General features: G+C 45.0%; 1 protein-coding gene across 4 annotated transcripts in view; it reads left to right on the top strand.

Annotated features, from left to right (window-relative positions):
• Positions 1 to 12,181, top strand: part of MTMR14 (myotubularin related protein 14) — an 83,350-nt gene that overhangs the window by 38,736 nt on the left and 32,433 nt on the right. For all 4 annotated transcript variants that reach the window (XM_073591998.1, XM_073591996.1, XM_073591997.1 and 1 more), the window contains exons 9-11: positions 1,139 to 1,213; positions 5,113 to 5,179; positions 8,443 to 8,528. In XM_073591998.1, coding sequence (XP_073448099.1) covers positions 1,139 to 1,213; positions 5,113 to 5,179; positions 8,443 to 8,528 — 228 coding nt within the window. The remainder of the gene's footprint in view (positions 1 to 1,138; positions 1,214 to 5,112; positions 5,180 to 8,442; positions 8,529 to 12,181) is intronic.

Genomic DNA, 12,181 nt, shown 5'->3' with positions numbered 1-12,181 from the left:
TTGGAACACCTATAGCAATGGATAAATTAAGGGCAGACTTGCCAGTAGAAAATAAGAGGGAAGGAAAAAAACTGGGAAAAAAAAGAAACTAATGCAGCTACTACAACTTTAGGGCTTACGCACATTGGTGCTTTTTGGAATACAATGTAAACCAAGGTCTTGTTTACATGAGCTTACTACAGTAAGGGCCGTGTTTGCCCTCAAAGGGATGCATAGGTGTTCTTGCATCCCTGTGCAGGCCTTCCCATTAATGTCAATTGGGACACAGCCACTGCTCCAAATTTAACAGTGGTGTGGGTGCATGGCCCTGAATGCAGACAGTGTGCCAGTGCTGTCACGTTGGGATCAACGTATGTGTCTGTATAGCTGCTGTGTCCCTATTGACATGAATGGGACTGCCTGCACAAGGATGCAAGAGCTATGCATCCCTTTATGGGCAAACATGGCCCTCGCATGGGTGTACGCTGTAGTACACCAGTATGAATGAGGCCTAGGCGCCTCTGTCTAACAGTCTGGTTATTCAGCGGGGGATCGCTCCCACTGAGCAGGCGGATGACTGTTCTGTGTCCCCTCCTCTATGCAGAGCGGATGCGGACACAGTCCCTCTCTCTCCCTTCTATGGTTTCCATCCGATTCGGTGGACAAATGGAAAATAGGACCACCATCCGTCTGTTTTTTGCGGGCAAGATCGATCGGATGACAGCGGGTGTCTGCTGACATCCGCCGCTCCATAGAGAAGACTAGAGTGTCCCATCAAGTCTGCATGAAAACTGACAGACACAGCTGCTGTGTACAGAAGCCCTGTCTGGCTATACACAGGTTTATGATGGCACTTGCATAATCCTGTACAGGCGTACAACCCTGTACACAGACTGTCTGCTTCCAGGGGGCATACGGCTTTATACATGTGCAGGTTTATGCTGTTACTGGGGTATACCCCTGTACAGCCATTCATTACTATGGACTGCTGTAGAAAGCAGCTCTGACTCCCGGGCAGGGAAATATGCCACAGTTTACATTGAATGCAAAAAAAAATGCCCATGTGCATGAGCCCTAAAGATGGGCAAACTGTTAAATTTGTGTTCTCGGGTATCAATCTGTTTGATAAGTGACACTTGTAACCTGTCTTGTTTTTCAGGATCATGTTGATGCTCCCTTGAATATTCCTCCCTGCTTAATGAGGAACTTAAATATTGATTGGAGGGAATACCAGGTAAATCAATAGTAGTTGACACTCCCAATCGTTTTGTATGAAAGAGTGTTGTGCAATAATAAAAAAAAAAAAAAAAATCATCAGCAGAACACACACAGCGTTCGCATTATGACAAGTCCTTGCACTCCCCTCTCTCCTCCCAGACTCTGTGTCTGCGCTGTCGGTTGCCCTTTTGTTTTCCCCGGAGGCTTGGCTGTGCTGCGTCTCAGCAGACAAAGGGATGAAGGAAGGCACAGTCGGGGGTCGGTCTCCTTAAATAAAGCTTTGTGTCCGGATTGGACAGGTTTCCTCCTCTCGTGCAGCCTCTGGGATATTCCATAACGCGGGACTCTGCATGTGACGAGTTTGGGAAAATGGGTCAGCACACTGCAGGTAGCGCTGCAGGCAGGTTAAATTAATGGGTTTTGCTGTGACAGGCCTAATTGAGGCGCATTTCACAGGTGGCTCACTCGGCCTTCTGGGAGCATCTGCTGTTGTATTTTCATTAACCCTCTAAATCCGCACATTCGGTGTGCTCTGCTGTACCGCCTGCCTATTTCGTGTTCTGCTGTCAGATGGCACTTGGCAATCATTAGACTTTATGGTGCATGTGTAGCCCATAGCAACAAAATTCCAACTTTTTTTTTTTTTAATATATCTTTTATAGTAGTAGAGGTTCAAAATAGAAATAGTAGATCTAGAAATACAATTAAAGTTGTTACAAGGAGTGACCAGGCTAAAAAATGGTGCCGTCGGTACCCTGCTCTTTTACCTGCTGGCACATTTTAAGGTTTTTGGGTTAAACCGAGTGGGGGAGTGTTAGAACCTCATTTGCCCCATACACACAATCGCACATGCCGACAACAAAACCCATGGATTTTTTTCCAACGGATGTTGGCTCAAACTTGTCCTGCATACACACGGTCACACAAAGGAAATTCCGAATAACAAGAACGCGGTGACGTACAACACTTACGACGAGCCGAGAAAAATGAAGTTCAATAGCCAGTGCGGCTCTTCTGCTTGATTCCGAGCATGCGTGGCACTTTGTGCGTCGGAATGGTGTACACACGATCGGAATTTGCGCAAATGGATTTTGTTGTCGGAAAATTTGAGAACCAGGTCTCAAATTTTGTGCAACGGAAATTCCGATGGAGCCTACACATGGTCGGAATTTCCGGCAAAAGGCTCCCATCAAACGTTTTCCGTCGGAAAATCCGACCGTGTCACATCCCACCAGGCAGCGGGAGCACTGACTTCATTTGCCTAGGTGGCCAAAAGTTTTTAAATAAACCCAGTAAACAAAAAACCCCGATTTTATCTGTGCAGCAGAGGATGGGCGGGATGCAGAGAAGCAAAGTAAATGGGTAAAAATCTGCTTCATCGGTCCAAAGGGGACAGTAATAAAGTTGGATCTTTCTCTCTATTGGAGAGTTTCATCTCCTCTAATCTGTTCCCTTGTCATTTTTGGTGCAGAAAGTGAGGAGGAATCTCCCCAGTGACACCAATGGTAATTAAACATGACAGGTGTTCTAACCATCCTCCTCCATCCAGAAAAAAAAGGCTGGAGTTGACTTTTAAGGCAGGACTCCATTAAAGGGCTCCCAGTTGTCGGAGAAGGGTTATGTCTATCCAGCTAGCTATATAAATGGCGGTGATTTGTAGTATCCTCCATGCATAGTCCTGTGACACCCAGAACTCGGGACTCCTTCTGTCAGTTAGAATTAGGACAGAGCCCAGCAGGCAGGCTGCGGGGAGGCACTGATTTATTTGGAGAGCTCAAGCAGCAGAGAATATTGGGTTTTCATGTATTTCAGAGGATCATTCTGGGTTGCTGTGTACAAAAAACAGTCTGTTCCCCCCCCCCCCCCATTAAAAATCTGAACATTTTAGGTGAAGGTCTCTGATCAGCACATATGAGTTCTTGTGAGGTTTGTGAATAATAAGTGGTGACATTTTAATTCACAGCTGAGCTTTACAATTCTCTCTCTCAAGTGCTTTTATTATTGAAAATTATACTGTAAAGGGAACCTGCAGTTAACATCTAGGCGTTGCTATTTTACAGACGTTTTTGTACAGGCGTTTTGAAGTTCAAAAGGTCACCAATGTAAAAGAATTAATGTGGTTGTAAACCTTCCCTTTTAACTATAGGTAAGCCTAGAATAAGTGCGCCGTTTAGGAGATATTTCACTTGTAGTGCACCGATGATGTAATCGGCGCATGCGCTGTGAAGACATGGACCTCCGTGCCGTTTCTTCCCCCAGCATGTGCTATTACTGACGGCTCAGCGGAGGTGACTTCACGTGGCTCCGGCCAGTCACAGAGCCGGAGTTCGCGGCCCCCGGAAGGAAGAGGGGCGAAGATAGAAGCAGCCTGCACAGGGGACAGCGATGGATTTGTTTGCAGGTAAGTGTCACATAATGGGCTAGTATTCAATGCATACTAGCCCATTATACTTTTAATTTGCAGGGAGCAAAAGAGGAAGTAAAACCCATCTGAGTTTAATTCCTCTTTAAACCGCCTGTATTCTGCCAAAAAAGAAGGTCATGTACTTTTTTGCATGACAGGCATTTCGCTTTAGGCGACAACACTCAAATGTGTACAGGGGCCATTGAAATGAATGGGATTTGTCTTGTTGGGCATTAGAGCAGGAAATGCCTAAAATATGGCAGCCATTGCTACTTTTTAAAATTTGTTAACAGTGCAAGGTCAAGTGGTCATCATGATATTTGTGTCTATTGAGCTCTATTGGGGGGGACACTTGCCTGTCCAGGGATCCAGTGGTGTCTTCACCCCAGCCAAATTTTTAAATTGGCTCTGGGGTGCTGCTGCTGCCATTTCTTGTAAGGGAAACTGGCAGTGAAGCCTTGTGGCTTCACAGCCAGGTCCCTACTGCGCATTAGCAAAGCGCGCTGCGCTTTGCGAATGGCCCGGCGACTGGGGAAGGGCGAAGTCACCCGGAAGTGGGAGCGGGTACCTGTCAAAATCACAAACGGCGCTTCCCCATTTGGATGGTGCTCCGCTTTAACAAGTACTTATGGCGGCTAAAACAAATATGAATAAATGCTCATTTCTGCCTTTTTTTTCCTGGCCCTAGATAACCTTTATTCTTAACACTGATGCCTACGTTGCAGCAGTATTACAAACTGTTTAATTTGCATTGTCCTTTCTATTTCTGTATATGGATGTTGGCACTGTAATTTATTTTAATTTAAAAGAAAAAAAATCTACAGAAGCGGGGGATTGTATGGTGGGGTAGGGCAGAATACAGAAAACAAAACCCAAATGAACAGCATGTAATACACCATTTACTGTATTGATAGTTGTTGTTTTTTTTTTTTTTTTGTTTTTTGTTTTTTTTGTGGGTTTAGCGACTCTTTAAAGTGATTGAAAAGTCTCTCTTTTTAATTAAAAAAAAAATGAAAAAAGAAAATAAACCAAACATGTTATACTTGCCTGCTCTGTTGCAGTGGTTTTTGCACAGGGCAACAGGGCAGACCAGAGCCTCCTCTACTCGGGTCCCTCTTCACTGCTCCTGGCCCCAAGCAAGCAGCTTGTTATGGGGCACCCGAGCCGAGCTGCAGCTCCGTATGTCCATTCAGACACGGAGCTGCCGTTAAGCCCCGCCCCTCTCTCCCCTGATTGGCTAACTGACTTTGACAACCGCAGGAGCCAATGCCAATCAGGATGTGGAGTCCCGGACAGCCGAGGAATTCATGGACATTGCTGGACAGAGATGGGGCTCAGGTAGGTGGGAGTGCTGAGGTGGCTGCTACACACAAGGCTTTTTATCTTAATGCATTAGGATAAGAATCCTTCTACCTTTACAACTCCTTTTTTTAAAGTACAGTCTCCAGATTAAAGAGAATATACATATACTTATATTTGGATGACATGCTTTTGGCTGATTTCTTTTGCAGAGTTGGGACTTGGTGAAGCAAACCCAGAACTATCTGAGGCTTCTTCTTCATATAATTAATGGCGATGGTAAGCACCTTACAGATGTTTGTTATAGTTTTAGTACATTTGTGTCTTGACTCAATCCCCCCATCTCAAATGCCACCCCCCTTCAAAAAATAAAAAAATCACCCTCCTAGCACAACCCCCCCCCATCTAGCACAAATCTCCAAACCCCCCCCCCCCCTCCAATATCCTTGTGGCATGCCCTCCCGCCTCACATGATACCACAGTGCCCAGGGCAGCTGCCCCTGCCCTGGTCTTATCATTTCTTTCAGTGTCTGGTTAAAGCTTGTAGAAGGGAGTTTTCATTCTACTGACTGTCCTATGAGGCTGCAAGACATCTGAGCCTCTGTCTGGACAATAATAATTGGCCCCGTGCTGATCACATGCACCCTTCCCAAGAAAAAAAAAAAAACTCCTAGCTAGACACACCAAACTGAGCATGTGCAGAGTGCCCCAAGGCTCTGTACTATCAGAAGGTGGATTGGGGACAGTGGAAGGAGGAGGGGATCACAGAAGACCGGATCAAACAGCCTTTTTGCACAATGCAGAGGATTAACCCCTCAGGTTCCTCAGTGAGTATAACAAGCATGTCTTCTGAGGAAGTGGAAGCTGTTCCACGAAACGCGTAGACTACAGCTTTAAGAGTACACCCATTTTAAGTGCTCTTGTATCTTGCAGCACTACCAGGGGTGTGTGTGTGTGTGTCTATGAATATGTATGTCATTTGGTTAAAGTGGTTGTTGCAGGCATCGCCCCGGTACCGTTTATTTTATTTATCTATTTTTTTAAGAGCTAGTGGTCGGCTGTCTCATGACTGATGCGGCTAATGAGTCGCTTGGCCGTTATACGGAGCGGGAGGGGACATTCTACCTCTTTGCCCAGGTCTTCTGTCCCACCGGGAGACCGGAGCGACCATCTGCCAGCTGTGTGGAGTCCCAAACAAAGCCAGAATCGGGCCTCCGATGCAAAAACACGGAAGTAATGTCACAACGTCATTTCCGGTTTACTCGGCTGCCAATGGCGCTGATTTAAAAAAAGTCAGTATTCCAAAATGCAGATTTTGACATTCTGAATACTTTGAAGTGCAAAGGAGGGATTTAAAGGGACAGTGTTAAATAAGAAAAAAAAACATTTTTAAAGCGTCCCCGCGAGCTCAGGCACCAAAGAAAATGCATACGTATGTCGCACCCGCAAATGTAAATGGTGTTCAAATTACACGTAAGGTATCACCGCAATCATTAGAGCGAGAGCAATAATTCTAGCAAAAGACCGTTAAAAATGTTTAAACGTCACCTATGGAGATTTTTAAGTACCGTAGTTTGTCGCCATTCCACGAGTGCGTGCAATTTTAAAGCGTAACATCTTTCACAATATGCAAAAAAAAAAAAAAAAATTGGGTTAACGTTACTGTTTTTTTTTTTTTTTTTCTTTTAATTCAAAAAAGCGTATTCTCCCCCAAAAAATTGCATTTGAATGACCGCTGCACAAATATTGTGTGACATAAAATATTGCAATGGCCGCCATGTTATTCTCTAGGGTCTATGAAAAAAAAAAAAATAAATTATATATCTCTCTATAAGTTTTTGGGACTGAGTACTGCCCTGGTCCTGAGCATATGTGGCCTTTTTTTTTTTTTTTTTTTTTTATTGTATGATTTTTCTGTAGTAAGTTTAGAAACACTTTTGGGGAACTGGAATTTTGGAAGCTGTGCTCTCAAAAAAAAGGCAGGCAGATGATAAAGGCTAGTCACTACCATTTCCTGTGGTTTGCCAGCAGCTGTAATGCCCCGTACACACCGTCGGATTTTCCGACGGAAAATGTGTGATAGGACCTTGTTGTCGGAAATTCCGACTGTGTGTAGGCTCCATCACACATTTTCCATCGGATTTTCCGACACACAAAGTTTGAGAGCAGGATATAAAATTTTCCAACAACAAAATCCGTTGTCGGAAATTTCCGATCGTGTGTACACAAATCCGACGCACAAAGTGCCACGCATGCTCAGAATAAATAAAGAGATGAAAGCTATTGGCTACTGCCCCGTTTATAGTCCAGACGTACGTGTTTTATGTCACCGCGTTCAGAACGATCGGATTTTCCGACAACTTTGTGTGACCGTGTGTATGCAAGACAAGTTTGAGCCAACATCCGTCGGAAAAAATCCTAGGATTTTGTTGTCGGAATGTCCGATCAATGTCTGACCGTGTGTACAGGGCATTAGAGTCTCAATTACTGACTTATAGGGGTTGTAAACCATTTTTTTTTCTTTTTTTAAATAACAAACATATCTGTGCAGTTCATTTTGTACAGTGTTGCCAAGAACCTTGTCTTCTGGGGTCCCCCTGCGGCGCTCACAGCTCCTGCTCACATCGGTAAACCCCCTGGGAGAAGCGCTCTCCCTGGAGCTCACCTTGCGGGCGCGCTCCCGAGTCCAGCGTTTGCGTGCATTGACACGCATCATTGGATTTGATTGACAGCAGCGGGAGCCAATGGCTGCGCTGCTATCAATCTATCCAATCAAGAGCTGAGCACCCTGGGCAGAGGGGTATAGCGCGTCTCCGCCAAGAGAACGAACAAGCTCAGGTGAGTAAAACGGGGGGGGGGGGGGAATGGGGGGTTTGGTCAGTGTCAAGTTTTTTCACCTTAATGCATAGGATGCATTAAGGTAAAACAAAAACGAGGGTTTACAACCCCTTTTTAACATGCCTGTGTCTGTGTGGAGGCAGCCATCTTGGTCTTTCCTTCCTCGTGTCAGGGGCTCCAGCAAGGAAATAGGTGAGCAGCAGAGTAGTGGCATCATCAAGTTTAGCAGTAAGAGGCAGCAGTGCCTTAGATCTCATAGTGCAGATATAAAACTGAGGCTGTGCCTAGGCATGCCAGGACATGGAAGTACTTTTTTATTTTTATTTTTTGTTTTGTTTTTGGGGTACTCCTTAGGCACATAGAACACCTGCTAAATGTTCTCTATAACATACAAGTTCCTCATGCTTTAAATTCAAGGTCTGCTTTTTAGAAATGTGAAGATACATTTAGATCATATAGCAACTGCATTGTTTTGCCGTTTATTTGGCTGCACCCGTGTACATACTAACAAAAAAAATTGTATATTGCCTTTTAAGACAGCATAAATACACCATGAGATTCATACGAATCACGATTTTCTAATTGGGCTGTATTTCTACCAGTTTACTAAGTTTGGGGTTTTTATCTTTTCTTTTCTTTGTCTGCTCTCAGTACAATATATAAATCTTGATGCAATTAGTTTGTGTCCTTCACTTTCTCCATAGATAGCAGCGGGTTGTTGGTGCACTGCATCTCTGGGTGGGATCGCACGCCGCTGTTTGTTTCCCTCTTGAGGCTGTCTCTGTGGGCGGTAAGTACATTTCAATGCCAAGCAGGGGTTGTTGCATAAGGACCCCCCCCCCCCCCTTTTTTTTTTTTTTTTTTTCTCTTAGAACAAACAGCTGTGATAGAAATGGAAAGCAGACAGCTCCTGGAGCCTGCACATTCTTGCAATGCCTTTTTGGAGCACTCCAGGATCGCTAAAACCTGAGGCTCCCCGATAGGCTGATCATTATAAAGTTGAGCACTTGGCAGATTAAAAAAACACAAATTATTGCAGCACTGTAATTCTAATATATCATTAGGGGCTTATTCACACTATGTCTGAGCTGCATCTTTTTGAACACCACCGCCACACATGGTGTGAATAGGACACTAGAAGACAGTTGTCTTCTGTGTGCCTTGTTCACCTCATACATGTGTGATGCTGTGCAGAAATACGTAGCTCAACAAGCCCTTAATGTATTTTTCAAGTGCAAGCCATGTATGGCTTTACCTGCCTCAGGATTTGCATTTCTGATCATCCGGTTCTGTGATTTAAACAGCTCTGCCACACCACACAGCCCTGTTTGGCAGGGAAGGAGACCTGACTCTTCTGTAGGTCAGTAACCATTCCAGGTCGCCTCTCCTCCCCAACCCCAGCCTGTGACTGGACAGCAATAGGAGAAGCAGCAGACTGATGAGCTCATCTCTCCCATCACTCTTCCCTCTTTGCAGTGCACCACACAACAATGCTGCTTCTCTTACTCCCAGTCAAAGCTTTGCTGTACAGGGACTGCAAGAGGCTGATTTCAAGTTGAGTTCAACGTACTTACACTGCTTGCATTAAAAAAAAAAAAAAGTATATTAACGACTTTAGCTCTGGAAGGTTTACCCCCCTTCATGACCAGGTAATTTTTTGCAATACGGCAGTCTATTTTTAAACTGAATTGTGGTCCACCGGACCTGCCGATTGGCTCCCGCTGTGTCCAATCAAAGCGGGACACCGGTGGCTTGCGCGCCCCAGACCAGAAAGTGTAGTGACCCCATATCGGCCTCTTGCAGTCCCTGTACCGCAGGGCTGGAGTGCAAGAGGAAGAAGCAGTACAAGGTGGTTGGGGGAGGGTTGGGTGGAACAGAAAGCAGCGTCACAAAGTAGTGCGCTCATCACTGTGCTGCTTCTTTCAGTGTCTATTCAGACTGCATGACCTGGGCTCGGAGGAAGTAGGTTGCATTGTACTGGCCATCAGACTGGGGACATTTAGAGGCAGGGTAAAGTAGGGAAAATCTCTGAAATGTTACTAAATATTGCAGCAAACCTGGCTTTGATGTTATCTTTGTTCACTTCTATCCACATTTTTAGCTGGATGTCTTCTTTAAAGCTGACATTCAGGCTAATGTAGAAAAACACACGATTGCAGCTCTGTATTCATTTAACTGCTTGCGGACCGCCCCATGCGCACATAGTATGTGATCTGACACTTTCTGGTCTGGGGCGCGCAAGCCACCGGTGTCCCGCTTTGATTGGACACAGCGGGAGCCAATCGACAGGTCCGGTGGACCACAATTCAGTTTAAAAATAGACAGTGCCGTATTGCAAAAAATTACCTGGTCATGAAGGGGGGTAAACCTTCCAGAGCTAAAGTGGTTAATATACTTTTTTTTTTTTTTTTTTTTTTTAATGCAAGCAGTGTAAGTACGTTGAACTCAACTTGAAATCAGCCTCTTGCAGTCCCTGTACAGCAAAGCTTTGACTGGGAGTGAGAGAAGCAGCATTGTTGTGTGGTGCACTGCAAAGAGGGAAGAGTGATGGGAGAGATGAGCTCATCAGTCTGCTGCTTCTCCTATTGCTGTCCAGTCACAGGCTGGGGTTGGGGAGGAGAGGCGACCTGGAATGGTTACTGACCTACAGAAGAGTCAGGTCTCCTTCCCTGCCAAACAGGGCTGTGTGGTGTGGCAGAGCTGTTTAAATCACAGAACCGGATGATCAGAAATGCAAATCCTGAGGCAGGTAAAGCCACTCTCACACTCTTCTGTAATTAGTGGTTTACCTTGAGCCTTTGTGCACTGCATTCAATACCTGCAACATGCAGAAAATAGCTGAAAGAGAATGACTTGACCAAACTACTGCTGAAAACCTTCAAACTTTTTGTTCGTTCTTTCTTTCTCCACTTTGCAGACCTATTTCCTTTTTTTAATTTTTCTTTTTTTTTTTTTTTTTTTTCATCCTCTGTCTCTGTTCAAGGAAAGTGCTTGTAAAACTCCTCGCTTAATAATTCATCAAACAATGGGTTCCTTTTGAAAAGTTGAGTTCAAAGAACAAGGTCCGATTTCTTATTAATGACAGGCATGTTTTTGAAAATTAAACAAACTTTATCTCACCGGTAACCTTTGACATTCATTCATATTTAGGTAAAAGTATGGGAGCGTTCTAATTCAGAATTCTGACTGAGGATTCTTTAACAATAAATATTTGACCTTAAAATGAAAAGCGAGCTATTACATGGCACGCTACTTTATTAAAACAATCTGATTGTTTAATTCTGCTGTCCAAAGCCTGGCATTTCTGTGCCAAAATTTCTCTTTTAAGCTGGCGGGTTTTGCATAATTTATGCCTTCACGAGGTGCTCTCTCAGCAAATGGGTTAAGCTTTGCTAACCTAATTAATAAAAGAGGCAAGGAAATCCGCAATTTCACATTGATCTATATCAAAGGCTGTGTGTTAGCGAGTGGAATAATGTAATAGTAGCGATTATTTGAACTTAATATGGCCATCAAGCTGTCTTTAAGCTATCTGCCATAGAAATATATGTTTGGAGACGGGATAATTAAAGAAGTATGGCCAAAGCTCTTTTTAGCTATACTTTATCCTGTGGGCAGGGTTGTGGATAAGGGGGTACCACTGGTCCTCTTGTACAGGGCCCAGGCCAGCAGGGGGCCTAGGCAGCAGGGTGACTCCCATGTGGGCAGGAAGGGTTATCTGCAGCTGAAAGCTCACCACTTCATTCCCTCCTTCCAGCTTTCAGCTGCAGAGAGCCATATAGGGGATCCGTTCCAGTAATTTCCCCGCAACGATCACCCTCACTCTGCACCATGTGTTTCCCCCTGTTACTTAAGCCCCTCTGTGTGAGCCGCCCCTCCACCCCTGCAGTGTTGCTGGATTTGCTTCTCTTCTCCCTGCCAGCATCTACAAGCACACGGTAGGATTCTTCAGGATGGAAAGTGAGGGGAAGGGTCCAGTAAATATCATATTTACCAGCCCCCTCCTTTCTTGAATGAACGTAAAGAGTGAGTGGTAGGATCACTCATTGTACCCATTTATAACTGGTCAGGCTGTATGGGGCCTAACAGCAGCCCTACTTGTGGGTTACAGGCGTACACTTAGTTCTGCACTCCTGTGACCCAAATTCAGCCGACAGCAGGCCAAAGTCAACTTTCGGCTGATGTCACAGAGCTGGCCCAAGACAATGTCAGGATCCACCCAGATGACTGACCGGCAGCTGACTCAGCCTCTTATATGCACCGCTAAGGGTTTGAGCCAGCTGCTCCCACCCCTCCACAATCTGTTGCTCCAGTAAGCCCTGGAGGGGCAGAGCAGAGAGCCAGTGACAGTCACCACTTTCTGCTCAGAGCAGACCCATGTACTGAGCGATTAGAAGTCTTTGATCGCTCAGTTCCCAGTGTAGAGCTGGCAGGGAACAGCTG

The sequence above is a fragment of the Aquarana catesbeiana genome, linkage group LG07 (genome assembly GCF_042186555.1).
Source record: "Aquarana catesbeiana isolate 2022-GZ linkage group LG07, ASM4218655v1, whole genome shotgun sequence".
Lineage (NCBI taxonomy): Eukaryota > Metazoa > Chordata > Amphibia > Anura > Ranidae > Aquarana > Aquarana catesbeiana.
Note: the sequence above shows the minus strand (reverse complement) of the source record. Positions and strands in the feature narration are given on the sequence as shown.